This window comes from Tinamus guttatus, unplaced genomic scaffold, assembly GCF_059628265.1.
Source record: "Tinamus guttatus ecotype Peru unplaced genomic scaffold, ASM5962826v1 Tinamus_guttatus_pri_ptg000035l, whole genome shotgun sequence".
Classification (NCBI taxonomy): Eukaryota; Metazoa; Chordata; class Aves; order Tinamiformes; family Tinamidae; genus Tinamus; species Tinamus guttatus.
Window position 1 is genome coordinate 7,175,243 of NW_028288569.1, and position 26,477 is coordinate 7,201,719.

The following is a 26,477-nucleotide window of genomic DNA, read 5'->3' on the forward strand; positions in this document are numbered from 1 at the left end:
GTCTAAATCTCACCGCCTGACTTTTATTTATTTATTTAACTTTTTTTTTAGGCTAATTCTCCTTTTGCAGCAAGCCCGGGTGATGTCATGCTGTCTCCTCCCACTTAGTGAGCCAAGCTCGTGTCAAAGGGGTGCTGCCTCTGTCCCAGGGAGAACAGCTCACTCGCAGCTGCAGCTGCAGCACCTTGCGTGACCAGCCTCGCTCAGCACCTCTCCGAGCGCGAGGTCGGCTTTGTAGCCATGATAGCGAGATTGCTCTTTCTCCTTTTCTGTGGACATATTGCACTAACCCTGGGAAATGCTCAGAAATTGCCAAGAGGCAAGTAGCTATGAGAACTTTCTGTTGTTTTTGGTTTTGTTTTCTTTCTCTTGTTCGGGATTTTTTCTTTTTTTAATGCCTATATATTGCTGTGGAAATTTGCTTTCAGCATGTTAGGAAAGATTAAAGGTACTTGAAAATAAAAGATCAGTCAACAGGGCAAAGTCCAGTTATAAAAGAATAACTTTAAAGCTCTTGAATAAAACAAACACAAATATTTCTATTGCATCTTGTGATTTTAGTGAGAAGTGCCATGAAAGAAAATGACTATATTTAATGATTTTATCATGATTTGGACTGTAATGTGTATCAGGATTTAGGCAGTAAAGTCTGTGATGTGAGATCTTAAGGAAAATATGACTTAGATGCACCCTGTTTTGTTGGCAAAATAATTCAGTTTTGTCTTGAAAAAAGGTCTGTCCTTTCCATTTATATCCATCCTTAGTGTTAGTATAGAAATTCATTTTTTCAAGACAGTTTGCATGTGTTTTGAGGGAGATTTTTTTTTCTTCCTTTTTTAAGAGCAATTGCATTTAAATCTTTGCATTCCCCAAGAAGAAGGAAAACACAAAGCTTTAATCCTGTGTGAATGTTTGTTTAACTATTCTCTTCTGCTGGAATCTAGACATACAGAACATTTGCAGAGCTGGCAAGGATATTTTCTCTCTATTACTAATGTGACCCATGTAATACTGGCATTGCACTACTATTTTATTACTGCAGGAAGAACAGCTGCATTATTAAAATGAAAATAACGTGTCTGAACCTAGATCGGAAAGCACTTTGTAGTAAATTTGGATTTAAAACAGCACTTTCACAACTGTTTCTGTACTGCACGTATTGCTCTCACTTTGGAGGAGTACTTGCCTAAGTCCACTCTGCTTTGTAATGCCTTTTACATCTGCAATCTGCTGCAACCAGTAATGCTTAGAAAGGAAGCTGGAATTTAGTTGCTCGTGGCAATCATTAGTGGCAAATCAGCAGGCTAATGGCTTTGTAGACATGCTCCTTCATAGGTGAGAGGCATAAAAAACTGTATGGAGAAGAAGCCTTGAGATGTTTTTGTGAAAGTATCTTGCCCCCCTTTTAGAGAAAAAAAAAAAGCAAAAAAAACCCAAAATCACATCCTCTGGAATTGGACAGGGTTTATTGTCAATGTGCATTTTTCTGGATGCTGCAAACAGTGAAGCAATGTGTAGTCTGAGCAGCAAATATGTAGTTTTTTTCAGGATAGACCTTTTTTCAATTCAGAGCTTAGTTTTATCATAAAGTCATCTACAGGTAAACTGTACTAGCAATATTTTCAGCAGAGGATACACTGTGCAGAAATGAATGCTATACATAGCCCCTATTTTGAGGGGAGGGACTTTATCAGTGCTTGTCTCTCTAAATGTTTTCACTTGACTTTCTGTTCACTACTCTGATGACTATAATTTAGTTTCCACTGTGCAGTTCTGATGAAGCTGCTGATCTGTTACAGTTGGTGGGAGATCAGCTCTGGGATGCATTTCTTCATGTCCTAAAATAACACTGCAGAAGTGCACTAGTTCCGTTTGCCAAATGCATAAAGCTGCAGGTGGAAACTTTACTTCTGTTGACAGAATAGCTTTCTAAAGAGTGTTTCCTTGCACTGCTGAAAAAGCTGTCTAATGCTTCTCTTTGTAGCTTATTTACCTCAAACTGCATTGAAAAGAAAGTGTGTTAGTACCTAGCTATTCATCTGAAGATGTTCAGAATTGTTTTTTTTATCAATTTGTCTTTTCTTTTTTTTTTTTTTAACGGGGACGTGTAGTGATGCTATTCTGCTAAGAGGGCTACTCTGCCCTGGTGAGTAAGCTTAAATTGCAGCTAATTCCAGTGCTGTTCAAGTCACAGACTCCTTAAATGAGGCTCCAGAGTAATTTCTATTTGATAGGGCACAGTGGAATCAACTTCATAACCTTAGAGAGAAGAATCTAGCCAACTTCATTTTCCAGTTGTGCAATAACCTCTCTCAATGAACCATCTCTCCATGTCCATTTGCTCGTTCTTACTACTGCTTAGGAGTTCCAGTGCTCAGCCTTCCCGCGGAAGGTGAACACACTGATCCGTGGCCTCATGCATTGGGACTTGCTTCCAGTGGTGCAAAGTGGAAAGAAAATCTTGCCTCCTGCAGCTGCAAAGGAGCAGAGCCAATAAACCCATTGGATGTCAATGACTTACAGAGCCACTGGAGAGCTTGTGTGTACAAATATGCCATTCAGGAGGCTGGAACACACACAATTCCCTTTTCCAATATACTTCTGTGCTTTCACCTCCATGACTGCATGCTTGACTAGAAGAGCTATTCTAAAGAGAGTTATTTTGATTTCAGGGAGGTGGTTGATATTTCCAGTGGAAACTTATCTTATAGTAGTACTTAATCTACTTCTATACTACTGTGATGCAGTAATCCTACCTACATAGAAAATAAGGCTCTGGTATATCTGGTCCTAGTATAGTGCCCTAAGCACAGGTATATGCTCTTCCTCCTGCAATTCTTTCTCACATTCACTATAGCAATGGCTTAGACATTTATAAGCTGTGTCATAATTCAGAATCTGAGGTAAGATTTTACAGGCTGAAGTAAAGGCAGAGTAATTGGAAAGGGAAAGTTAGTGGGGTTAGTTAGCTTTTTTCTTTCTTCTTCTTTTTTATATTTATTATGTTTTTATTCCATGAGTTTCTGTTTAAAGACAGAATAGAACAGATAGAACTCTGTGCTCTGATTGTGTGAGGGGTGACAGAACAGCAGAGCAGGTGATGATACTATCAGTGGTCTTCTCTTCATTGATTTTTAAGCCATTGCTCTTTCATTTGTGTTCAGCTCCTGAAGTTTTGCTTTTTGTGGAGTAGGGGGGATCTGTGTCACCCCACTTGTTTTTATCTGTTCTCTTATACCACTATGCCTGCCCCATCCAAAACCCAGACTGTAATGCTTCAGTTCAACATTGTTGTACTGGAAATAATGTGATGGGAATGCTTCACAGGAGGAAATGATTGCAATGCATAGATGTTGGAGTTGATAATTCGAGAATGCATGATGAGCTGTATGATTCCATTAAACAGAAATGTTCCATCCTCAAAGAAGGCCATATGGTCATTCTGGATTAGAATATAGCACTAAAATAAAATAAAATAAAAACACTTGCTTTCAGGGAATGAGTTAACAAGTATAGCATCCTGAAAGTAAGAGGGAGATGAAAAAGCAACCCCACAGAATCAAAAATAAACAAGTTACAGGACATAGTGCACAAGATTGTGCTGTCTTGTAAACCATATTTCACTGACATCTTTGCAGCTGGACCTCATCCAAATAGTTCTGAAGGCAGCAGTTGTAGAACAAGTTCTTAGTGTTTGGTAAAACAGCTTTTTATGATTTTGATTTTGCCAATTGACTTTCCAGTTACAGCACAGATGTGCATAAATGTACTGTTTTTCACTATCATCTCTGTTTCCGATAGCTTTTGTATATCTTCATGCTCTATTTCCATTTGTTAGAGTTGAAAAAAAAAAGGTCAATCTCTTCTTTTAAGCTTACAGCATTATAAATTTGTAAGTTAAACAAGAACATGATTTTTTATTGGTTTTGCCATGTTTCTGACCTCAGGTTATTATCTGTGGTTTTCCTACTATTTGAATTAGTCACTGGGTAGACTGAAATTCAGGCACATCCATGTTTTGCTTGCCGGGATTCAGTCCCATCGTCATTCTGCTTTCCAGGAAAGGCTAAGGAAACCTTAATTCACCTTCATTCTTGTTGCTGCCTTTTTAGAAGTGAAGCATACAACCTCGACATTAATTACTAGACATTTACAGACTCATGTAGGGAAAACCAGATCAAAAACTTTCTTCTTTCTATGGTTGTCGCCATAGACTTAGCAGGAAAAAATAGTTTACTGCAGTGGTAGACTATGTAATAGGATTGCTTAAAAGCAGGGATAACACTACCTAGATTTTTTTTTCCTTTTAAAGTATATAGGTATGTTTGAAAGCATGGTAGATAACTGCTAGCTAAGATCTGTATTTATGGTAATTATAACAGTCATCCCTTTTGAGTGTGAACACTGCAACATTTCCAAACGTATGCTTGACATTTGTAAAGGGAATGGGCTAATTTTATTCATTGCTAAATTTGTTGGCCCTGCTCATGTTATGTAATACTTCTTCTTAAGCAGAGGTTAAACTCGGCATGTGTTTTCACTTACCGGTGTCAAGCAGTTAAAACAATGTTGAGCTGTTACAATGCGCCATAGTTACTGTACTACAACTGCCAGATGTTAATTCTGAAACTTTTGTGGGCCCCCTAAGCATCACCCCTATTGTAGCTGTAGGATAGCGGAGCAGAAGTGGCAAGTCTTCTGGAAGTTGTGCAGATGATGAAGCAAAATATTTACAAAAACAGTGAAATAAATACCTTGTTGTTTATGTTATTTTCTTCATCATTTACAAAACCTCTTTATGGGTACTGTTTTTAAAAATACACAGATGCTTTAACCTTAAAAAGATATAATCTAATAAAGGAGAGTCAGTTTACACTAAACTATTCCACTTAATTCTTTTTAATGTCAGTAAACTGAAATGCAAACTGAACTTGTGTAAAATACTTCTTTTATGTTTAGTGGCACAGAAACGGCAACAAGATCCTGTGAGAAACCATAAAGTGATCCTTTATCTGATATAAATGAGTGGCTAATATTTCCAGTCAGTAGTTAGTGTTATGGTACATTTGGCTCCTCTGTAATCTTCTTTGCAGAAAATTAAAACAACTCATAGGAATTCTGACGTTGCAGCAATTCATTTGATAAAAACTGTCTTATCACAGAGATGTGCATGTCCTAGAATCAGCTAATAACATATCAACATCTGACTATGAGAATCAAGCTTACCAGGATCAAGGTAATCGGTAATAACACAGTTCCATTTACACCAGGAGAAGCTGTAATGCTGCAGTATCATGCATGCCATACACAGCACTCTGCCAGGATCAAATGCGATAAGATATGAATGTCATTCCAGGTGAAAAGCTGCATAAGTCACTTGAGGAGAGTACCATAAGCCAAATGCCTCTGCTGCTAGTTGACCAACTCTACTACATATGGATAGTACAGCCAGTCTGTATACCTCTTTACTGCTGGGACTGTATATGTTCGATGGGACTGGTGATTCTTTGGCTTATTTGAGTTTAGCAGGTGTGTACTACGCAGTGCATGTGCAAACATGAAGCTCTATCTATCTGCTCCAGGGGAAAAAGATGGCTAGCAGTAACCTGCCATAGTCAGAACTGTTCATGTTGTTCCTAGTGGATTTTTTGTCCTTGGGGAAATTCAAGTGCAGTCTTGCAGGTGGTGGTGAGCAGGAGAAATCTATGCCTCTGGCATGTTCTTATCTGCTGTCTTTTCCAGGAAGCGAGTTGAGATGCTCTTACTAGCACAACCTGTGCAGCAATGTCACGTGAAACTCAGTGTGAAGAAAGGTGGGCAGTGGAGTCCTGGGATAGCATTGGCCTAAATAGGGTACTGTTAGCAAAGCAATCCAGTCTGTACTTCGTTCCCAAGAGAAACAGGGCAGCCAGAACCAGATCAGACACCACATGGGTTTTCCTGAAAGGCCTTAGTTCAAGCCCTCTGAGTTAGAAATTGGGCATTCAACCATACAGACCAGCAGGTATGCAATGCCAATTTGCGTGACAGTCCCTCAAATTATGCGAATGGTTTGCTGCTCTACTTGGGCTAAATCAACATCAAGCCTCCTCACCAGAGCAAACTAGCGTGAGGTACACCAAAGTGAACCCAAAAGAGGTCAAGCAAATCAATTTTGGCATTTGGTGTCAAAGCCTCAACAGGAATTTCTTCTGTTGATGCAGTTGTAATGTTGGTTGCCAGAAATACATGCATTGACACTCCTTGCTTACATAAAGCAAAGTAATCAAAATGTGCAGATACCCAGGCTAGGCTGCAGAGGGATAGTTGCAGTAGGAACATCAGCCCCAAGTCTTCATCACTTACGAGTTTCTGAGCAAAGTGCTGATGAGGAGCTGAGGCTCTAGCTCTCCAACTTTCCTGAGGGCAGCCAGGTAGAGAGTTCCTATTTGGTAGAAGGCCAGTCTTCTCCCAGCCTGGAGAGGGAGCATTTGTTGCCCTTGTTCAGAAGTTGAGAGAGAAAATCGAAACTCTGGTTTATAAGACACTGTAGAGATGTGGCTGAGAGCTATTGATTTAATGTTATTTAGGTGTTTTTCTGGAAGCTAAATAGGTGAGGCAAGAGAATTCAGGGGGATTTTCTTTCTTAGCCTACATGTATGCACATTTTTTTATGCAAAACCCATTGTACAAATGTGTCACGGCAACAGGCATGCACATAAAAATTATGTTTGAATAAAATTCAGCATATAGAGCACCTAAGCTTATGCACATCCTCTCTTCCCTCTCCCCAGCATCATCCCCAGGATATGATAGGGCTAGTGTATTACTGACCATACTTAATGAAAGACTGTACTTCAGTGCTGTCATTCCAACTTGACACTCAATGTTTTAGACTAACTGTATTCTCAAAGTGTATTTCTTTCATAGCATTATTTCATTCTTTCCATGTAGCTCTGAATTTTTGCAACATTCTTGAGAACTGCTCAAAAAAAAGCATGATTCAGAAAAGCAGAAGTTGTAATATTCTTTCTTGTCAATAGGAATTGTGGCATCATTTTAAATGTCTGTCAATGGCAACAGAGTGCCTGATATGAGTATATATAATTAATACTTTGGGAATCCGGCAAAGTTTAGAAGACTAGCAGTATATTTGGGAATCACAGAATCACAGAATCACAGAATGGTTGAGGTTGGAAGGGACCTCTAGAGATCGTCTAGTCCAACCACCTCTGCTCAAGCAGCGGCATCTAGAGCATGTGGCACAGGGAAGTCATTGCTTTTGAACTTGCACAGGGAAAAATCTTTTCTGCCTTTGTCAACTGCTTTCCCCTGCTTTATTTTTGTTATTCATGTTAATTTTTCTTTCTATGATCTAAAAGTATGAAGTCATTTTAGAGCGCATAAAATTGTAGCTGGTTCAAAAATATGCATATGTAAAATTAAAGTGTCCCAGAAGGTTGCTTTCTGACTCTGAAGTGAAAATATTTTCTGGCGGTTTTGATCCCCTCATTACCACAGTTCAAGTCTACACATGAACAAGAAAAATATGCATAGAAAAAATTCAAGGCTTCAAATCTTATCACTTCTTTTTTTTTCTTTTTTTTTAATTATTTTTTCCGAGTACATCTGTACAATGTACACATGCATATATACAAAATAAAGGAATAGGTACAACAGTCTGAAAGGTAAGAAGAAATTCAGCTTTTGGATGCAAATGATAGGGAGAAAACTGTTTTGGCTGACCCAGAATGTTTGGCCAAGTTCCGTTATCCCTGGCTGACACAGACACTGAAGTGGTTGGATTAAATGGCAGGATGCATTTCTTATTTATAACAGCAGGTGCTCAACCAGAGCTTGAGTATATGACACAGGGAAGTGGCTAGGATCAGATCTGGGTATTAATTTTGTTGGTTTGATGATGGGTTGTTTTGGGTAAAAGTGGGGGAAGTTTTCTCTCCGCTTCCAATCTATAGAACTCCTTATTAACAGATTTACTACAGATCACTGTTGTGAACATGATCGTGCAACTGTTCTATACAAGTATCTTATTATTTGCTCTCTTAATGATGAGAATCAGTTCTTAGCTGTGACAAAGTTATGAGCAGAAATGTGTCTGTTCAGCACCTCTTCCCACTTTCAGTTTTAATTATGAAGAAGGCAAAATCTGACAATTATAATAAAAGTATCTCCCTGGTCATGTGGGTCACTTGGCTCCTTAGTGAATAATCAGACTCTTGTGACTCACTTGGTGTAGCAATGTTTCTCATTATCTGTTTCTCAGGTCTTTGTATAAAAATTTTAAGGAAGACTTTGTAGTATAGAAACTTTAAATATGGTCTTTTGGCCTAAAGAATTTGTTTTAACTTCTGGACAGGTTTTGCAATTCTTGCTCCAGTGAAAGAATCTCAGTAACACTAAACTTGTATGTGAAAAGAAGTCATGAGAATAATCTCCCTGTCTCCCTTCCACAGCCACACACCTGTAAAAGAATTATGGGATTTAGTTCTCTCCTGTTAAATTTATTTGCACCAAAAAATTACTTATTTCAATTTTCTAGGCTACTCTCCACACCTTCAGTTTTAGGAGCATGCTCAAATAGCAGCTGGCAAAAGTACAATAATGAATTCTTAGAAAGCAGAGTTTCTAAATAACAAGTGTTTATTGTGAGCCCCTTTTGCTCAGAGATATTCACAGTACTGTTAGTGATGGAGAATGCATGATGTAAAATAGGTATTTGGAGAGTTGTCCATAGTAGACCTGGAAGAAACTACAGATAATGAGCCACATAAAGGGTATAGCTGCTCTTAATTTGGCCCTGCTTCAGAGTAGGAACCTCAGTCCTTGTGAATATTATTTTTCTGTGACCTGGCTTTTTTCCAGATTTTTTTTAAGGGGGAGGATTCATTTGTTTTTGCAAAGTTAAATATTTGTTGGTTATCAAATGAAAATCACACAGAATAGACTGCTTCATATTTTAAAACTTAAATGGTCTGAAGTCATAAAGCAATGTGTATATTATATACCCTTAAGCCAGAGAGCATTCCTTAGGAATTAATTTAATCTACTGTATAGTGGATTGCATGGTTGCTGATAGGAGAGACATAAATCTCTACATACCATAAATTCTACACAAAAACTTAGGTACATGTCTGAAGGAATACAACTAAAAAAGCTAAGTCAATCATACACAGTGCAGGGATTCCAGCTCATATTTGAGAGCTCAAGGAAATTTACATTTTGTAAGAGCAGATTTAAGACAACATAAGAATTTAATCCCTACAGTGAGATAGCATGCTTGAAAATATTCAAAGCCTAACCAATTATAAGAATCGTCCTCTTGGAAAGAATTGTCCTCTTTGAAAGTGCTGTTATAATTAATAAAGAGTAATCTGAAGTTAAAATTTGCTGTTAACCACTTTTATCAGGGAAGCTGAATAAAAGAATAAAAAAATTACAGTTTTTAAAACTTCTAGTTACTTAGAGAGTTACTTAAGTATTCAAATAGTCCCTGTCTGTATTCTGTGATGTGGACAAAACCACGTGCTATTAGCGCTGGAAGACTAGAAAACATAATTGAATTGGCCCATTTTTATGGTTAAGATTTGATTTTTCCATCCCCTCCACTCCCAGGCAAATACCAGTGATAGTAAACTGACACCCTATTCATGGCTTTGAGTTCTTGAGTCAACACCTGCCCTGCAGATGAGTTTTATTGAATAGAACTAAAAGAATATGTTCTTCCTAGCTGGATGTGAAAACTGCAGCACTAGGAGCAAATCACTAAATCACTGAATAAATAAATAAATAAAGCAATAGCTTGAGCTCCAGACTGCAAAAAAATCATTTCTGCTTGTCTTCCAAAATCAAACTAGATCACCTGGTTCATGGGCCTGTGCATACATGTGCAGGCCCCCGTCCTGCCCCCAAAATAATTTATACTTTCCCGCTGTGTGGTTTTTTTTTTTTTTTTGTAATGACATTTTTCTTTCTTTCTGTAAAGGTTCAGAGAGAAAATAATAATAATAATAATAAGTTAATATAGACATTAAAAAATGGGTTAGAAATAGAGAACATTCCTCACTGCTTCTTTGCCTCTCTGGAGGTAAAAGTAAAGTAGTGAAAAAGAAGTAGGTGCTATAATGGAAACAGAAGCTGTAAATACTATGACAGAAAGCAAACTGTCTCTTCAGCTATTTCCTAAGTAGGAAAGAAAATGAGTGGGAGAACAAGTATAACACACTCATAATAGCAAAATTAAGGAAAAAAATGTAACATATCATTGATTTATCTTGCTATTTATCCTTTAAAAATACACATGGATTTTATGTTTATCATATACTTGCTGTTTGCTATTATTTCTGCTCATCCATTGATTTATGACCATTTACATAACTTTATATATTTGTTTTCTTAAAAACAATTAACAGTGCCTCTGCTTCACAAAGTGTCTGTAAAGGAGACACTAAGTGCTGAAAAGGAGAATTTCTGTGAAATTTTGGAATTCAGTATTACTTTCTGAAATCATCACATATTTCTATTATTCGTGATTTTTGTCTTCATTTTTTTCATGAAAGACTTACTGGAAGTCTAGTGCTTCTGCTTTTAGACACTGCTTGAACTGTAGAGGCTTTTCTTTGGTCTTTGCAAACTCAGATTGCAAAGAAATAAAGAAGATAAAAGAGGTCACTTATGATTTTATTAAACCTGTAAGTAGATTTGTAAGAAGCCAGGTCATCAGTCTTGGGATTCATCTCATCTAATGATGCAAGATGAGATACATTTTTCCAGCTGGGGAAACTATATGCAGTTGGAATCAACACTTACAGGACTCAGCTATATCCAGCTAGTGTAATGGACATGTGTGAGAAAGTGTAGCTTTGAGATCGAGAGTATAAGTGAAACCTCTTTATTATGACTGCTCTGTTGGAAATACTGAGCAAATTTTTGGTTGACGTCTAGAACTTTCTAAATTGAAAGAGAATAAACGGTAACAGTTTAACTGATAGGCCTGAAATCAAACATTGAAAAAACTAAATTACAGTTTTCAGTTAAAGCACAATAGCTTTTCATTATTTGTTATTCTTTTGGGTTATTGATAAAATTTGATTATTGCTGAGTTTAGCATGTGACCTGACACCTGAGAAATTTTGTGTAGGCTTCTGACACTTAATTGCTTTATCAGCTGTCTGCCTCTGAAAAGTAGGGAACGCATTCCAAAGTTAACACACAGAATTTTGCAAACACCATTGCCAAGTATATTTCTGAGACTATTACTCCTTATACTATTCGAAATCCTCTATGTGTTGAGTATTAGATTTTGAGCCATGAGTTCAGATAGCTTGTTCGATTGTGCGGTGATTACACCGTTGGGAGTGAGAAGCCACTGTGACTCCAGAGAACAGATGGTTCAATTGGGCATCTTTTGATGCATAATGTGGCATCTATAAATACAGATTAAAACACAGACTCTGCGTGGGTGTATTTCTACAATGTGCATGTATTTGTGAATTCTTAAATGTCTTACATTGTCAGGGATCTTCTCCCTAGGGATGCAATTTCAGTGTGATAGGCAGATTGCACTCTTCTGTTTCTAGGTATTTCTACTAGAAAAGAATTGACTTTACTGTCTGGTTTAAATGGTTATTCTTGTTTGCCCTTTTATTCACTCTTTTGAGAACCTATGTCCAAAACCACAGACTGGACTGCCTTTCTCTGTTCATTTGTATGTATTTTAGAAGCTCTAAGAGGGGAAAACATCCAAACTCAGCACTGTATCAGGATGCAACCATGTCTGTCTCACCTGTCATTCTGTAAAGATGATTCAAGAATGTTGCTTGATGGCTGCCTACAGTTCTGAATGGGTGTCTCAATCCGATTTATCTCCTGATTTAAAAGCAGCTTGTTCTATACAACTCTTTATTTGCCCAAACCAGCTTGTTTCCCAAGAGTATATCAATCTTAAAATATTCTCTCCCAGTGCAATGAATTTAAGAACTACCCTGGAAATATCTTTAGAACTAGAAAGACTGCTACTGTGGACTTAGGCCTTTCAACCACTGACCACTGTTCTTTGAGGCCAGAAGCCCAACCAGTTTTCCTTGTAGGCTCATCATTCAGTCCACATCTCTCCAATTTGGCTGCCAGGACACTTCTGAAGATTGTCTCAGAAACCTTACTGAGATAAGATAATTCACTATTTTCCCCTTGTATGCAGAACCTATAATAGCATCATGCTGGTCAAACACAATTTGGCCTCAATAAATTTCTGCTGGCTTCTTAATCTCCTTCTTGTCCTTCATGTGCTTAGGAGTAATGATTCTGTTGCCTTTCTGTGGACTGAGATTTGGTAATGATGATCAGACTTAGAGATTAGTTTCATCTTAAGAGTTGGCAAAACATACTGGTATCAAATTTACTCTGCTAGCATAGTTTGCAAATGCTGCAAGCTGTCCAGATACTGCTATCTTAGGCAGATTTGCCCTTAAAAATAAGCATCTGATAAAAAGGAAAATTATGTATTCTGATGTAATAAAGAGTGATCACATGTAAGGAACATATTTGAAAGTGACTGCTACGATCGGAGGATCTCTCTACATTCTGGGCACGCATCAATCAATGCAGCAGATCATCAGTGTGTTCAGTAATGAATGTCGACAGCGTTCATCATAAAATATAATATCTTCACTCTTCTCTCAAAAGTAATTTCAGTTAGAGTTCCAAACACTGTTTTCCATCATATCTTTAGTTTCTGATTCTTCACAAATGTATCGATCTCTGTAGATGAAAAGTGGATTAAGGGAGTGGTTATGCTAAGCACTGCCTGCCAGGAAATGAATAGGTTCTTAAAAAATCTACTGCACTAAGGTCCACAGTCTTTTATGATGATTACTTCAGTATGTTTCTAATTTGTGGGCAGAACTAGACTGACAGCATATGAATGCCTCACCTGCTTAAGTTCTTAATATCTTGTTGAGCTCTCCCTGATGAGGAGTTGTAGCGAGAGAAATTCCACATCTTATATCCAGCCATATTCAAAGGCTGCATTTACCTTTTGGTGTTTGCATTAGCTGGTGCTCCTGAAGGCTTAAAAAGGAGTTAGACCTAGAAAACTCAAGAGGCTTTTCTTGCTCCCCGCACTCTTCTGCGTTCCTTTATGGAGTCCTTTTGCGCATGATCTGCCGGGTTCTTTGGCCAACGTGCAGTTCTCTTCATAGCCCAGCCTGGGTGGAGTCGCCTTGGGCCTAGTTCCTTGGGCAGGAGAGGAGCCAGGATTGGAAAGACCAGCTCCTCTGGGCAAGAAGCAGGCACTGTCTCATTAGCTCTGTTTAGGTGGGGTTGCATCAGCCCAGGCTGTAAGAAACACCAACAAACCATTACCTCTGAAAGAAAAGCCAGGAGGACAGCGCCCTGGCGTAGTAATTTATATCAGAACCAGATCAAGCTCTATGGTACAGGAGAATAAATAAGCTAAATCAAAACCAGGGTTTGAGGTTGTTTCATTAGCAAGGACTTTCTCATAGAGAAATTAGGTGGTGTTAAAAAATATATATGTATCAAAAATGATTCAACTTGAAGTAGTTTTTTAGCACAAATATTTTCCTTTAAACACAAATTGGTTTACCCACTGAGAAAATAAATGAATGAATTTTTTTAAGATTTATGAGAAAAAATAAGAAATATCTTATACTAGGAGTAAAAGGCAGGTTGTCCAAATTCTGTCCAAATAGGCCTTTGGAAGTTTAATTTCTGTTCCCTTTTCCGCCAGAATTGCAGGCTTAGTTATTTTAAGTTATTACTTCTAATTTTTTTTCATAATTTGGTTTTGTTTGCCATGTGATGTTGACAAATGATGAGAAGCGAGTGAAAAATAGAAATGCAGGCTAGACAGCTAGGATGAGATCCTAAATAGGAATCCTGTCTCTTTTCAGTTTTGTGCCTTAAAAACAAGTATTAAGCACATTAAGATTAATGTCAAAGTAATATTTGAATGTAGTCTTGAAAAAGACATACTGAAAAGAATGAAAGTGGAACTCCAAAGACGTGCCTGAGTGACTTGAAAAGAGATGGGAAAAATGGCAGCATGTGAGCCATAACTTCCTTTTTGTAAAAACCTATATGTGTACAAGTCAGGATTACATACAACGCAATCTTCACCTCCTCATTGTCGTTACTGATCCCAAAGTTGTAGTTAATAACTCAGCTTTGAACTATAGCGATCACTGGAGAGGCATTGCCACAGAAAGCTTTGAAGAATGGACACGGCTATATAAATGCTTTTAGAGGTTTTAACAAGACAGGCAGTGGAAGGACTGTACTTCCCAAGGACCTATTTGTCAGATTCCCTTTTCTCTGAGAAATTTCCCTGTTTCTCTGAGAAATAGTTGTTCAGTGTATATCCATTAAAAATGGAGAACTTTAGTACATTAGTGTTAGTCAAAGTAAGCAAGCACTCCTGCTAAATAAAAAGTCCCAGTAATTTTAAAAGATTACAGTGAGAAACGGTTGCCTTTGGGCACTCACAATACACATTTTCTTCTGGAGGTCTAGGATGAGCTATGCCTGCAGCTGAATAGTGTAGTTCAGGAATAAAATGTATTACTCTATTTTTCAATATCTCTGTGAACATCAAGTAGCTTTGAACTCTATTTGCAAAATGTCCAGTCAGAAAGATATTTCTCCTGATAGGTGTTAAGGGTTTTCTGGATATCTAAAGGTACCACAATAGAACACAGAATGAAAAATTAAAAGGCTGGAATTCTATAATTCTGCATGCATTTGCAGCATTTTTGTAGTCCCACTCTGCACAAGCATTAATGAGTAAACACTCTTTAGTTCCAAATTCATTTATGATAGAATAAAAGATGGAGGGGTGAGCAAATCATAGCTAATGATTTGGGCAAATAGCTTGTTCGAAAAGAGAAAGAAAAAACACCCTCCAAAAGTGTAGCTAGTAATGGATCTGTACAATTATTTGCTGGGCAGAAAAAGGAACTACACCAAGGTTGTAAACAGTGTTACAGTTTATAACTGAAAAATTATCTTAAAATGCTTTACTGTAAATAGAACAATCTGTTGGACTTACTTGATCTAGATAAAACCTAAATCAAAGGAAGTTTGAGTATTATTAACCTTACCAGGTATAAAAGTAACCATGTTAATCTCATGCCATGGCTAAATTTTGGCAGGATAGTATTTGCTCTGTTGTGTGTTAGCGTAAATTTGCTTTTTTATGCTCTCAGAAACTCTTAAATTTGGAACCGTCAAAAACCCTTAATGTTATGAACGGAGTTAGCTATATAGTTAAAATTAGTATTGAGAGGAAAGGATAATACTTCTTATGATCACAATTTCTGTGAACAGAGGATGGTTCAAAAATTGAATGATTAAGCATTTAAGAATTTCAGTTTTTTGTTTGTTTGTTTTGTTTCGTTTCTAGAAACACTCATCAGTGACATATGATACAGACTGACCAAGTACAGAAAGCATGTTACAGGTCACAGACTCCTCAATATGATTAATGCTTTTTCTAGCACTTAGGTGAATTCAACCATGTTTTTCTATATGCCTGTCTAGAGTAGATGACAGATTTGCTGTGCTGAAGTTGTGATATTTTCAATTAGGATGGATAATGAAGAGTTCATCAGCAGTTTCGGGTCACCGAGTTGAATGAGTATGTTACACACTCAGTGTTTAATCATTGTATCACTTTGCTAATACTTTAAGAAATGAAAAGACTGTGATGATTAACAACACCATGGTAGAAGCAGGTGCTTACTGTAGACCTTCACTTTGTGTGATAGTTGCTCTGCTCTTCAAAAGCCTATTGAATAGGCACGAGCTGACAACCATATTTGACCAAGTTTACTTAACTCCTTAGAATTCTGCTCTTAATAAGTGAAAATATGAAGACAAGAGAGGAGGAGAATATTAGTCCAAGGAAGTAATTCCTGTAGTTGGATCGGTGCTTGGCTTTCCTGACTTGTCCACCAGCTCCAGTGCTCTAACTGTGATCACTGAGTTCAGGGATGTGTATTCCTGTTTAAGTCTTGAATCAGAATAGCTCTATCAGGGAATAGTAATCACAGCTGATTTTCATTTAATGAGTTCAGTTTAGCTTTGTTTCTTTTAAGGGAGCTTTTGATTTTTGTCAGTGTTATTGGTCTTCTGTGTTTTTTAGGGAATATATGTGATTTTCATGTTTGAAACTTTTAAGCTCAGAAATCCTTGATAAAAGAAATTTTTGATTAGGCTTGTCTATTTAATTTTATTCTAATTGTTTAATAATGCATAACAAAGCATTAAAGCCCTTTCCATTGCAGCAAACATCCAGCCGCATGGATCAAGCCTAGATTTTATATACTGAATCTCCAAGGAAGAAATAAATGCGTCAGTCAATACAGCTTTACAAGTCTGTTGCTTTTTCTCGTTCATCATTAACTTCCAGACAGATCTAGGGAATAATTTTAAATTACTGTATTATGTTTTTGAGGAACATCTTATAAGGAAAAATGTCAAATCATGTTGTCGCTTTTCTGTTGGAGGAGATGGTCCATATTTCAGATATTTGTTTTCTGCTGAATTTCCACAATATGTTACAACATTTACAAAATTGCCTCATGATATGAAAGAAGGAGAGGAATTATCATTTATGCTATTTTATTTGTTTGTGCTGTCTATTAAGAATAACAGCATTGATATTCCTAAAAAAAAGGGGGGAGGGGGAACATTGCCCAAATAAAGATTTGTAATAAAAAAGATTAAAATAAAGCTTTATTTTAGGCATAGAAGGGAGGGTTTTCATTTAAAAGTCTCTTAAAGATGTCTTTATTTGTGAGTTGAGTGAGCAGTGAAGTTCATATCAAACTCATATCACAAATATCTGGTAGTGGAATGCCCACTGGACAACTCAAAGGCGTTAAATGCAATTCTTGAAATTAACTAAATGGACCACAAGTTTGTATTGTGATCATACTGGTTGAAAAGATGATTTCTTTGAAATCACCAGGAAAAGTTAGAAAACACTGAATAGTCTGAAGTATCTCATTAGAATAAGCTTTTTATTGCTCTTTTTCTACTTCTATTTCTAGAATTCTTTGTAAATGGAGATCAATATACATATTAGACAAATAGACAGATATGCATAATCAAATGTCAACTTGCCTTCTGTGTAGATAGGTCTTATCTGCTGTGCTCTGTATGTGTATGTGAGGAATTAATCATCAAAGTTATTGTAGTTTACCTTGGCTTTATGTCTTTCTTCCATACATTACCTTGAATAATTTTGTATAAAAATAACAGGTGGGACAGTCTTTAATAATCAAGGAACATATATACTCCTCTACTGAATAAGAAAGGCAGTTCTGAGTTGTTTTACCAATTTAACTATAAAATAAGATAAATAGTGTAAAGAAGACTGATAGAAGTTAGCTTATCTAGAGCCCTCTTTGGTGATGTATATATCTTTAAATACTATGTGTCATAGGACGCATAGTCCTAAATCAGTTTACCATGCTAGTACATCTAATTTTCTAGTGTCGGTGGGGATTAAAAAAAGGGTTGCTAACTTAAAAACTTAAGACAGAATTGATTACTAGTTTCTACTCATTAATACAAAGTAACAGGCCTTAATTAGTGAGTTTTATTTTCCTATATATCAAGCACCATAATCAAAATATGAAATGCATACCATTTATATGTTTGAGAGATGTGTTGGTTGTGAATGTAAAAAGTAGCAGCACATCTCAATGAAAAAAGAGCAGAATTTTTATTATTGTGGGAAATGAAAACTCTGGAAAAGTAACTGGATACGAAATACAACAAAACCTGGAAAAATGATGCATGTGGAAAAAGCTGCTGTTTTTTCCTTTCAAGGTGGAGAACCATTTCTGATGATTGGATACAAGAGTCTTCTTAAAATTCTTGAAGAATATGTGTCTGGTGACATCTACAACTGATAACTCTTGAGCAGACTAACAAAAGATATCAAACCACCTTTTGATAGATAAAATGAGCTTTGAAACATTTCAGAATCAAGTATTCATTTCAGTTCCTCTGTTGCTGTGTAAAACCCACCAGAATTACTTGGAACCAGATGACCCAATGGCCTAGGGAGACGGAAATGGAGGTTAAGGGTTAGGATTTGAGCAGGAAGCGTCTCAATACTCATCCTTAAAAATGCTCTAGTGACTCTGTGTTATAAATGTAGGCTCATCACTGAAAATAAGATTGCTTCTATTTATGCTTTTTGTGAGCATAAGTTGAAAGCTAGCGAACTAGGCTAATTTTGTGGATATACAAGGAAGTATATTTTGAAAAGTTAACCAGCTATGTGTTGATAGTTTATTTTTCTGAAGTAATATTAGATTTATGTGCAGAGTGTTGGCATAATAATGTTTGGAAAAAGCTGTTTCATTGTGGGGCTTCAGTTCCATGCGTTTAGTTTAAACAAGACAATCTGTTATCCTTATTAAGGGTGTGGTGTATGTGTCATTAAATTTCATCATTCGAATATTTATCAATGTGGATTTTGTATTTCTTTTGTGTATTTATCAATGTGGACATGAGAGCATTGGCGTTTTATAAAATATGTGATGAGAAAGATGATCTAAAACTGTCCACAGCAGCCTGATTAGAGAGGACAAAGGACACAAAGCCAGACGGCTCAGAGGTGCACAGCAAAAGAACAGGAACCAACAGACACACTTTGGATCATGGGAAATGACAGGCAGATAATAGGATTTTTTTTTCTACATGAGGACGTTCAAATCCAGGAACAGGTTGCCCAGAGAGGTTGCGGTATCTCCATCTTTGGAGGTGATCGGAACTCAGCTAGACACAGCCCTGAGCATCCTGATCTTGTAAGATCTGCTTTGTGCATGCAGTTAGACTAGATGATCAATGCAGGTTCCTGCCACCCTAAATTATTCTGTGATTCTATGATTGTGGCTCTCTTTGTAACATTTCTTTTTCATTCTACTGCATAGAGACTGAACTATTTTTAAATGTTTCCCATTTTAAGCTATAGTTGGTTTTGCGCCAAATAACTAATAGTTCTCCGTGTTAAGGAGCCAAAGGAAATACAGAAAGACAAAATACCAAAAATAAAATTACAGTGTTACATTATCATTCAAATCTTGGATGGTGGTACTTATGGCACCAGACTTGGAAAATGAAAGCTTTGCTATGTATAATTTGAAAGCTACAAGTGAGGTGGTGCTCACAAACAGATGGTGCTAACCTATTTTCTTAGCGTATGCTCTATTTGCCAAGCACTCCGTGAGGCAGTGCTGGGTCTTTCATTCATGCCCTCTAAATTCTTTAAAATGGTGAAAAATAAACAGTTTCAATGTAAGGCAATAGGAATTCTGCTGATGAAGCCAAATTTGCTGTAATACAGCACAGCTGTATTCACCCTCTAGTTTTGTAGGGCAGAGTTCAAGGCTTTTCATGCTATAGGTAGAAAGAAAAAACAGTATTGTATACCACTGCAAATGATCATATGCATTTAAATCACATCAGTAGAATAATGGATTTGAAAGGGGATGTTATCAACATGTACAAATACCTGACGGGAGGATGCTAAGAGCATGGAGATAAACTCTTCTCAGCAGTGGCCAGTGATATGACAAGGGGTGATGGCTACAAATTAAAAAAACAGGAAGTTCCATCTCCATATGAGGAAGAATTTCTCTACTGTGAGGGTGACACAGCCCTGGAACAGGCTGCCCGGGGAGGTTGTGGAGTCTCTTTCTCTGAAGAGCTTTAGTTCTGTGCCACTGAATCAAATTTTATTTTTCTTTTTTGGGGAAAACAAACCCTCAGATACTTCATTTGTTTTTAACGTTGGAAATTTTAGTGTGCACAACACCAAATTACAATACAAATGCTCTTTTATTGCTATTAGCCTAGTGAACCATTTCTATGTTTATCTCCCTATTTCTTTCCAGTTATTAAATAGCAATGGAATTATATAAATCTATTCCTAATCATTACCTGTTACTGTTTTGCCTTTGTGGCCTCCTTTGTAACTATTATTTCTTACTGGAATGTTAGACCAAAACAGAAGGGCCTTGACTTAAACTTTGCTGTGGAAACTGACATTGAAAACTGGACATCTCTCTCTCTTTTTTAACTAATGGTTCATCGTTAGCTAAAACTAACTCATGAGAATTAGAGGTGGTTGCTGTGCTTCTGATTTCTCCCTTTTTGTTACTCAGTGGTTAAAGAGATAACGAGATGATAATCCCTGGTGAACCCAAAGTTTTTACAGTAAATATCCAGAAGAATACTTTGTGTCTTATTTTCAATAGCTGTTTCCACATTTTGAAGATGTGAACTTCAGTTAGATCATTTACAGTTAAATTTTTCTAACACTCCAGTATTTATTTGCTCTTGGCTCCTTCTGCCTATTCCTGACTGCTTATCTTTTCCAACTTGCAAAACTAATGGTGGTCCCAGGTGGCTTCTCCAGACTATTTAGGGCTATATTCTTCTTTCTGAAGAGGCAAATGTAATTGAGTTCCCTTATGATGCAGATGCTTCCACAGAAATGGCCATGAAAAGGCTTTTGCCTTACAGGTGAGGAAATCTCTCCCTCTAACATAAGAGTCATGATGCACTTTATGCTGTGCTTTTAGTTCAGATCTACTGCACATTGTCATGCCGTTTTGGCAATCACTTGACTTTTGTTGTAGAGAATACTTGCAGAACAGCATGGAATTTCTGTTGGCAAGCTGGGATGGAAAGATTGCATTTCAGAGGTAGCTATGGATCCCAGAATCCATTTAGTGATGGCCTTAAGGTAAAAGAATTACTCCACAAATGTTTAGGGCCAGGATTTCAGTAACGCATGCCAAAAGCTGACAAAAGTGAATGTGAGTTAGGAAAACTCAACATTGCCTTACTCTGTGCCTGAAAATGTTCTTTTTTGTTTGCAAGACATTTTAATATTTCTTTGCATGGGAATTAGAGGGAGTCTAGTTAATCATTCAATTATTTTTCATCAAGAGGAAAAATGGTATTTTAAAATCAGAATATGTCAAGGGTGTTTGCTCCAAATCAAATATATTTTTATTATGCTATCACAGCAGATTCCTGGGATCTGCTCCATCCACTGGATCATATTTAATGAATGTATATCTGAGTGCTGGCCAATACAGAGATGATATTACTCTGAGTGGCCGTGCCTGCATTGCCTGCATTATTTGTTTCAAATACTGTAAGATCAATACAGGTTAGACTTATTTTGTGTGGCTCATACATGAATTAAGTGATGCAAGTCTTGCTGTCCTCTTAGATGTGAATGTTTAATGGGGACTGTCTTTTTGTTTATGTTCTGCTCAATAAAGGCACTTGTTTTAACACAGACTTTAGCAGATTATACAGTTAACTAATTAACTAATATAATTTCCTGTCAATTAAAAGTACTAATTCAGAACATTTTACTAGTTTCTCTATGACACATACTGGAGAGCTTCAAAAATCTGTTCAGTTTTCTTCCTATTTTTAATTATTTGGAGCTTTGTGTATGTTCGAAGTTGCATGCTCACAGCAGTTTCATATAATGAAAATAAAAGAAGCTGGGATGTCTCCCAGCCAAGGAAGCAACCCCATTCCTGCCTTCCCCCAGCAAGTATTGCAAAGCCAAAGATTCCAGGCGTTGAAGTTTACAGAAGTCCTGCAATGTTTGGGAATCTTACAGAGCTGAATTGGGGAAGGGGTGGTGGCTCCCTCCCTCAGTCTTCCTACTTAATTAATCTTCAGATAGGGAAAGGGTATAGCTGGAAACCTTAGTGGCCCTTTGCTGATATATTATCCATTCTGACAATTATAGAGTGCTTATCTTCTCTCCATGTCTCAATGACTGAGCAGGCACATATTTCCCATCAATTGCATTTCTTTTTCCTGTACAGGTAAAGGGCATAAAATGTCTGGCCTGGGTCTTTTGGTTCAATGTGCAGACAGCTGCAGGTGCTTGTCATTACTACTAACATATCTTCTAGGTTTGGAGTCTGCGGTTTCTGTTGGTCTCTGGTATCTGTTGTGCCTATGTAAGCTGTGTGTTTATGTTGCTGATATTTCCAGTATCAGTCTGTTCTTACTTCTAAGTCTCTGTATCTCTGCTCTGCATGTGTGTAAAAGAGAGAGGGAGAATTTTGGTATTGCTCTTTGCTGTTATTTAATGGCAGTTCTTACATCTCTTAGTGTTTTCTTCAATCTGAAATGATTTTGGGATACAACTTTATACGTCAAAAAGCAGAAGACAAATGACACCCTAAAATGTACTGTTTTAATCTTGGTATCATAATGCTTGGGGGAGTAGCCATAACTTCTTTTCCTTTAAGCACAGAGGGCCAACAGTTTTGAAAACATAGTAAATGTAATGGTGATAAGTGAATTCAGGTTATAAGTACCAAGTAAGGAAATGCCATTCCTGCCCCATCCCACGAAGAGAGTAAGAAACACCTTCTTGTAGACTACAAAATTGCCCATTCTGTTATGATGTTGTTCCGTGCTGTTTAAGTTTATAAGTTAAATTTTGTAGATAGACATGCAAGATGTTTCTATTCCCCTGGAAGACTCCGAAATACATGTTTCAAAAAGTATTTTTTGGTAATTTAGAGTTGAGAATATATGGTAGTCTAGGTGTCCTGGCATAATTCCAAGCAGAAAATTACATTTCCTGCCCAAGGTAGCGAACGATCAATAAATAATAGCTGTTGCAGTTCCATTTGTATGTTTTACTATTCATCTTCTGTTTTCAGAAGTTAGAATAGTTTAGAAGAATAATTTCACTCTTTGTCCCCATTCTAATTTCACAGTGTGATTAACAATGTTAAAACATTACATTTTTACTAACAAACAAACAAACCCAAAACTCACTGTCTTAGGATTTTTTTCACTTGTGTATCTTAAGGCTACTATTATTTTAACTCCTGTATATAAAGGAAAAGACTTTCTTCTTCTCTCTCTCTGTTATTTCATGCATTTTTCTACCACTGTACTTGTAAAAGGAGTTTGGCTTCTATCATGGTATTTGGTATCTAACATTGCATTTGGTCATCTTTCAAAACTAAATGAGGGACCCAAATTTACGACCCAAAATTTTACATGACTATTAGTTTACATTTTGAAATACGCAAAGTTTACAGAAAACTCTACCTTTAAGCTGTTGTTCAGTTGCATGCTGCTACCAAATGGAACCACTCTGTGTTGCAATAATTACATTACATTTCTGAGTATATAGTTATAAGATAATATATTTTGATCATCTCTACTTTTTAATCTTTCCCCAGTGAAAAGACAGAGCCTTAAAGTTCAGATCAACGCAACAGATGATACTGTTTGCATGAAGTATCTTCGACCAAGTCAAAACACCAAACTTCAAGGTTTTGTCCTGGGTTATGGAAGCAGCTTCTTTTCTAATCAATACATTCCTCTACCTTCTGAAGGAAAAACATACACAACAGAACTTGGTAAGGTATTTTTACTTTGCATGCTACTTTGATCATAAAGTTTGAGAGCAGAATGAGAAAAATATGAATCTTTGGCGTTCTTAATTTTTGTTTTGATTGGGTTACCGCTCAAGGCTTTCTTTTGTTTAAGGTTTTCTTGGGAAGGATTTTGGATGAAAGAGCAATTAGGAAAAGTGTAATCCTTCATGGAAAATAATAGTTCTTTTTGTTGAGATCCGCTTATTACTAAATTTATATCAATTTGATTTTTTTTTCATCATGAGAAGGTGTGTTAGGCTGATCATGCCGGAGAGAAAATGAGACTATTTGCATGGAACTGTCATTACAGCTTGAGCTAGTGCTGAGCTCCTGGTTTTGCTAGCAGAGCAGCATAATCACTTTTTTTGTTTGAGATAACGATAATCATCCCCACTTAGAACTGGGATATATGAGCCCCAGCAGGGAGAAGCTTAATAATGAAAGCACAAGACATCGGCTTCTTTATTTCCCACCTTGTCAATGTTGAATTCTGATGAAGTCAGCTTACTGTCAGATTTACTGCTGGCTCAACCCTGGCTTATACGTCTCTTTTGACCCCATTAATATTAAACCTGAAGCCAATGATTAATGATTTTTCATCTGTGTGTATTTGAAAAGAAATAAATGAGAAAATAATCTCTTCTAGAGATGTATGTCTTTGGAGCCAGCATGACATCTGTCTATAGTCCTTTCATTAAAACTTTCAGCACATCAGTGCATAGATTCTTCTCCTAAAATATTTGTTTTCCTTTCTTTTGTGACTAAATTAAATAACTAACCCAACCATTGCATGAATCCATGAATGAGGAACTGCCTGCAGAGGGCATGTACAAGGAGGAAAGAGTTCTGTGGGATTTCCTAAACTTGTTGTGAGCTCATGCTGATAGTAAACTCTTGAGCTGCTTCTTACATTGCTAAATAGCTACATATGAGTTGCAGTGAAGAGTAAGTGACAATAACAGGCAGCAACAAAGTTTAATTCAAGGAATTAAACATCCTATAGTAAGATTTTAACAATACCCAAATTCAGACAGTGAACACAAGATGCATGAATTCTTCTACTCTCCTTTAGGGAAGTGGGAAGGAAAAATGAAAGAGTATGTATTGATTGCATATGCATCCATGCACTGCATGTATTGAATGCTGTAGCATACTGCTTTCACGCTGTGTAGGCCTGTGTGAATGTTGTACTTTGCTGTTTAAACAGCTTTATTCAACTTTAGGAACTGCAACTTCAAAGAGCAATTCCAGCATCATACTGGCTCTCAAGTGCACTGTCCGCTGGAGGTCAAAACACTCCACATTTGAGAAATTGTAATACTAAGAATTAAGCTTGTTTTTTTGACTAGAGATTGCCTTGTACATCTGAATGTTTTCTGTAGTGTTTTACTATTAAAAAAATAGATCATGTCACTATTCGAACTTTATTTCTGATCTATAACTTTGTGGGGATATACCAGAAAAACAATTCCTAAATTATATCCGTAAGCTAGGTAAGTGAAGAAGAAGAAGTGAAGATCAAGCCATACATATTGAAAGCATATGTTCTGCTGCTTTTCTGACTGACTGGTCATAGGTTAGGGTTTACTCTTAGCTTTCACCTTTTGCAAGACTTGCTGAGATACCCTGGCGGTTGAAATTTCCTGGCTTTACTGTTAAAAATTGAGACTTCTAAAGGTATTTATTACAACCCTTATAAATGGGGTTGATACCAGTTTGTTTTGTAGCTTGCACTGTGGTACTGCAAATGGAATTTAGGTCTTAGTAAGTCTGATGATGAGGATGTGCAAACGGAGGAAAAATCCTTGTATTTCTCAAAACTTTTGGTGGCGGAAGCTGCGCTTTCAGTGGAGAGGAACTGCTTGTACTACAGTATGGCTAAGCATAGATGCAGGCACAAATCATGATCTCATTTTTTAGCCAAAATGCCAAAAATCAGCCCACATCTCATTCTTGCAAGCTTCTTCCAGGTGCTCGAGCGCCGAAGAAAGGCACAAGTTAATTCCGTAGCTCCTGTTGCCTGAATACTAGCGTGCATGCATTCAGTCTCCTTGGGCCATCCTCAGCACTGACTCTTGTAGGTCTCATCACTTAGTCAACAGGTTACATACTTTAATAAGTATTCTGGGTTAAGTCTTGTTCTCTGTTATCAATATCCTTCTCCCTGGAGCATGCACAGTGTTCTCTGGTCTCCCATCTCTGATCTGTAGCTTTTTTTATTAGGACTTTGGAGGGAAGAGGCAGACATGTATGCTCTGGATTATAGAAAAAGTGCTTCTTCGTGGAGCAGTCCCACCCTCATTATTTCCTAGTTACAATCATCAGCTTTCATTATCCCATGCAGAGGTTCCTTCCAATCTCAACGTGCCTGGGATTCTGTGCAAAATGCAGAAGCATTTGGAGGCCTGTGTTCCTCAGTTCCTGTGCAATGCTTGGTACTTTGTCTGGAACAGATTAATCCTGGTGAAATTACAGATGCTGTTCTCTACCTGTAGTAACATGGTTGGTTCTGCTCTGGAATGTCAAATCATATTTCTAACCTAAGATACATTTTTAATTAAGTTCGGAACAGAATTTTAATGTTATATCTCAGGTATGAATTGTATTATTCTGATCATTTCAGATTCTGACATTAGTTAGTGTGATCATAGTACTGACTTCAATCAATGTCCCTAAATCGGACAGGTGGTACTTAGACCTGCCTGTTATAACAAAACTCTCTCAACATCTAGTCTTGTCCTATTTTGCTAAATACTTCCTTTATAGATTGTGTTAGCAGGAAAGCAGTGAGTTAACTGGAAAATATCTATGATGTGCTGTATTTTTAAATGCCAAAAAACCTTAATGAACAACATCCCTCCCAAAATATTCCTGTGGAGAGTACTTTGTTTCAGAACAGAAACACATAGCTAATGATTCCTGATAGATAGAGCTAGTGATTCCTGACAAATGTAAGGTTTTGTAGTGGGAAAATGGTTACAATTTTTATTTATAGCCACATTT

General features: G+C 37.0%; 1 protein-coding gene across 1 annotated transcript in view; it reads left to right on the forward strand.

Annotated features, from left to right (window-relative positions):
• Positions 1-222: 222 nt before the first annotated feature.
• ABI3BP (ABI family member 3 binding protein) overlaps positions 223-26,477 on the forward strand; it is a 151,382-nt gene continuing 125,127 nt past the window's right edge. Inside the window, exons 1-2 of the mRNA XM_088534315.1 lie at positions 223-319; positions 23,277-23,456. Coding sequence (XP_088390441.1) covers positions 241-319; positions 23,277-23,456 — 259 coding nt within the window. The 5' untranslated portion in view covers positions 223-240. The remainder of the gene's footprint in view (positions 320-23,276; positions 23,457-26,477) is intronic.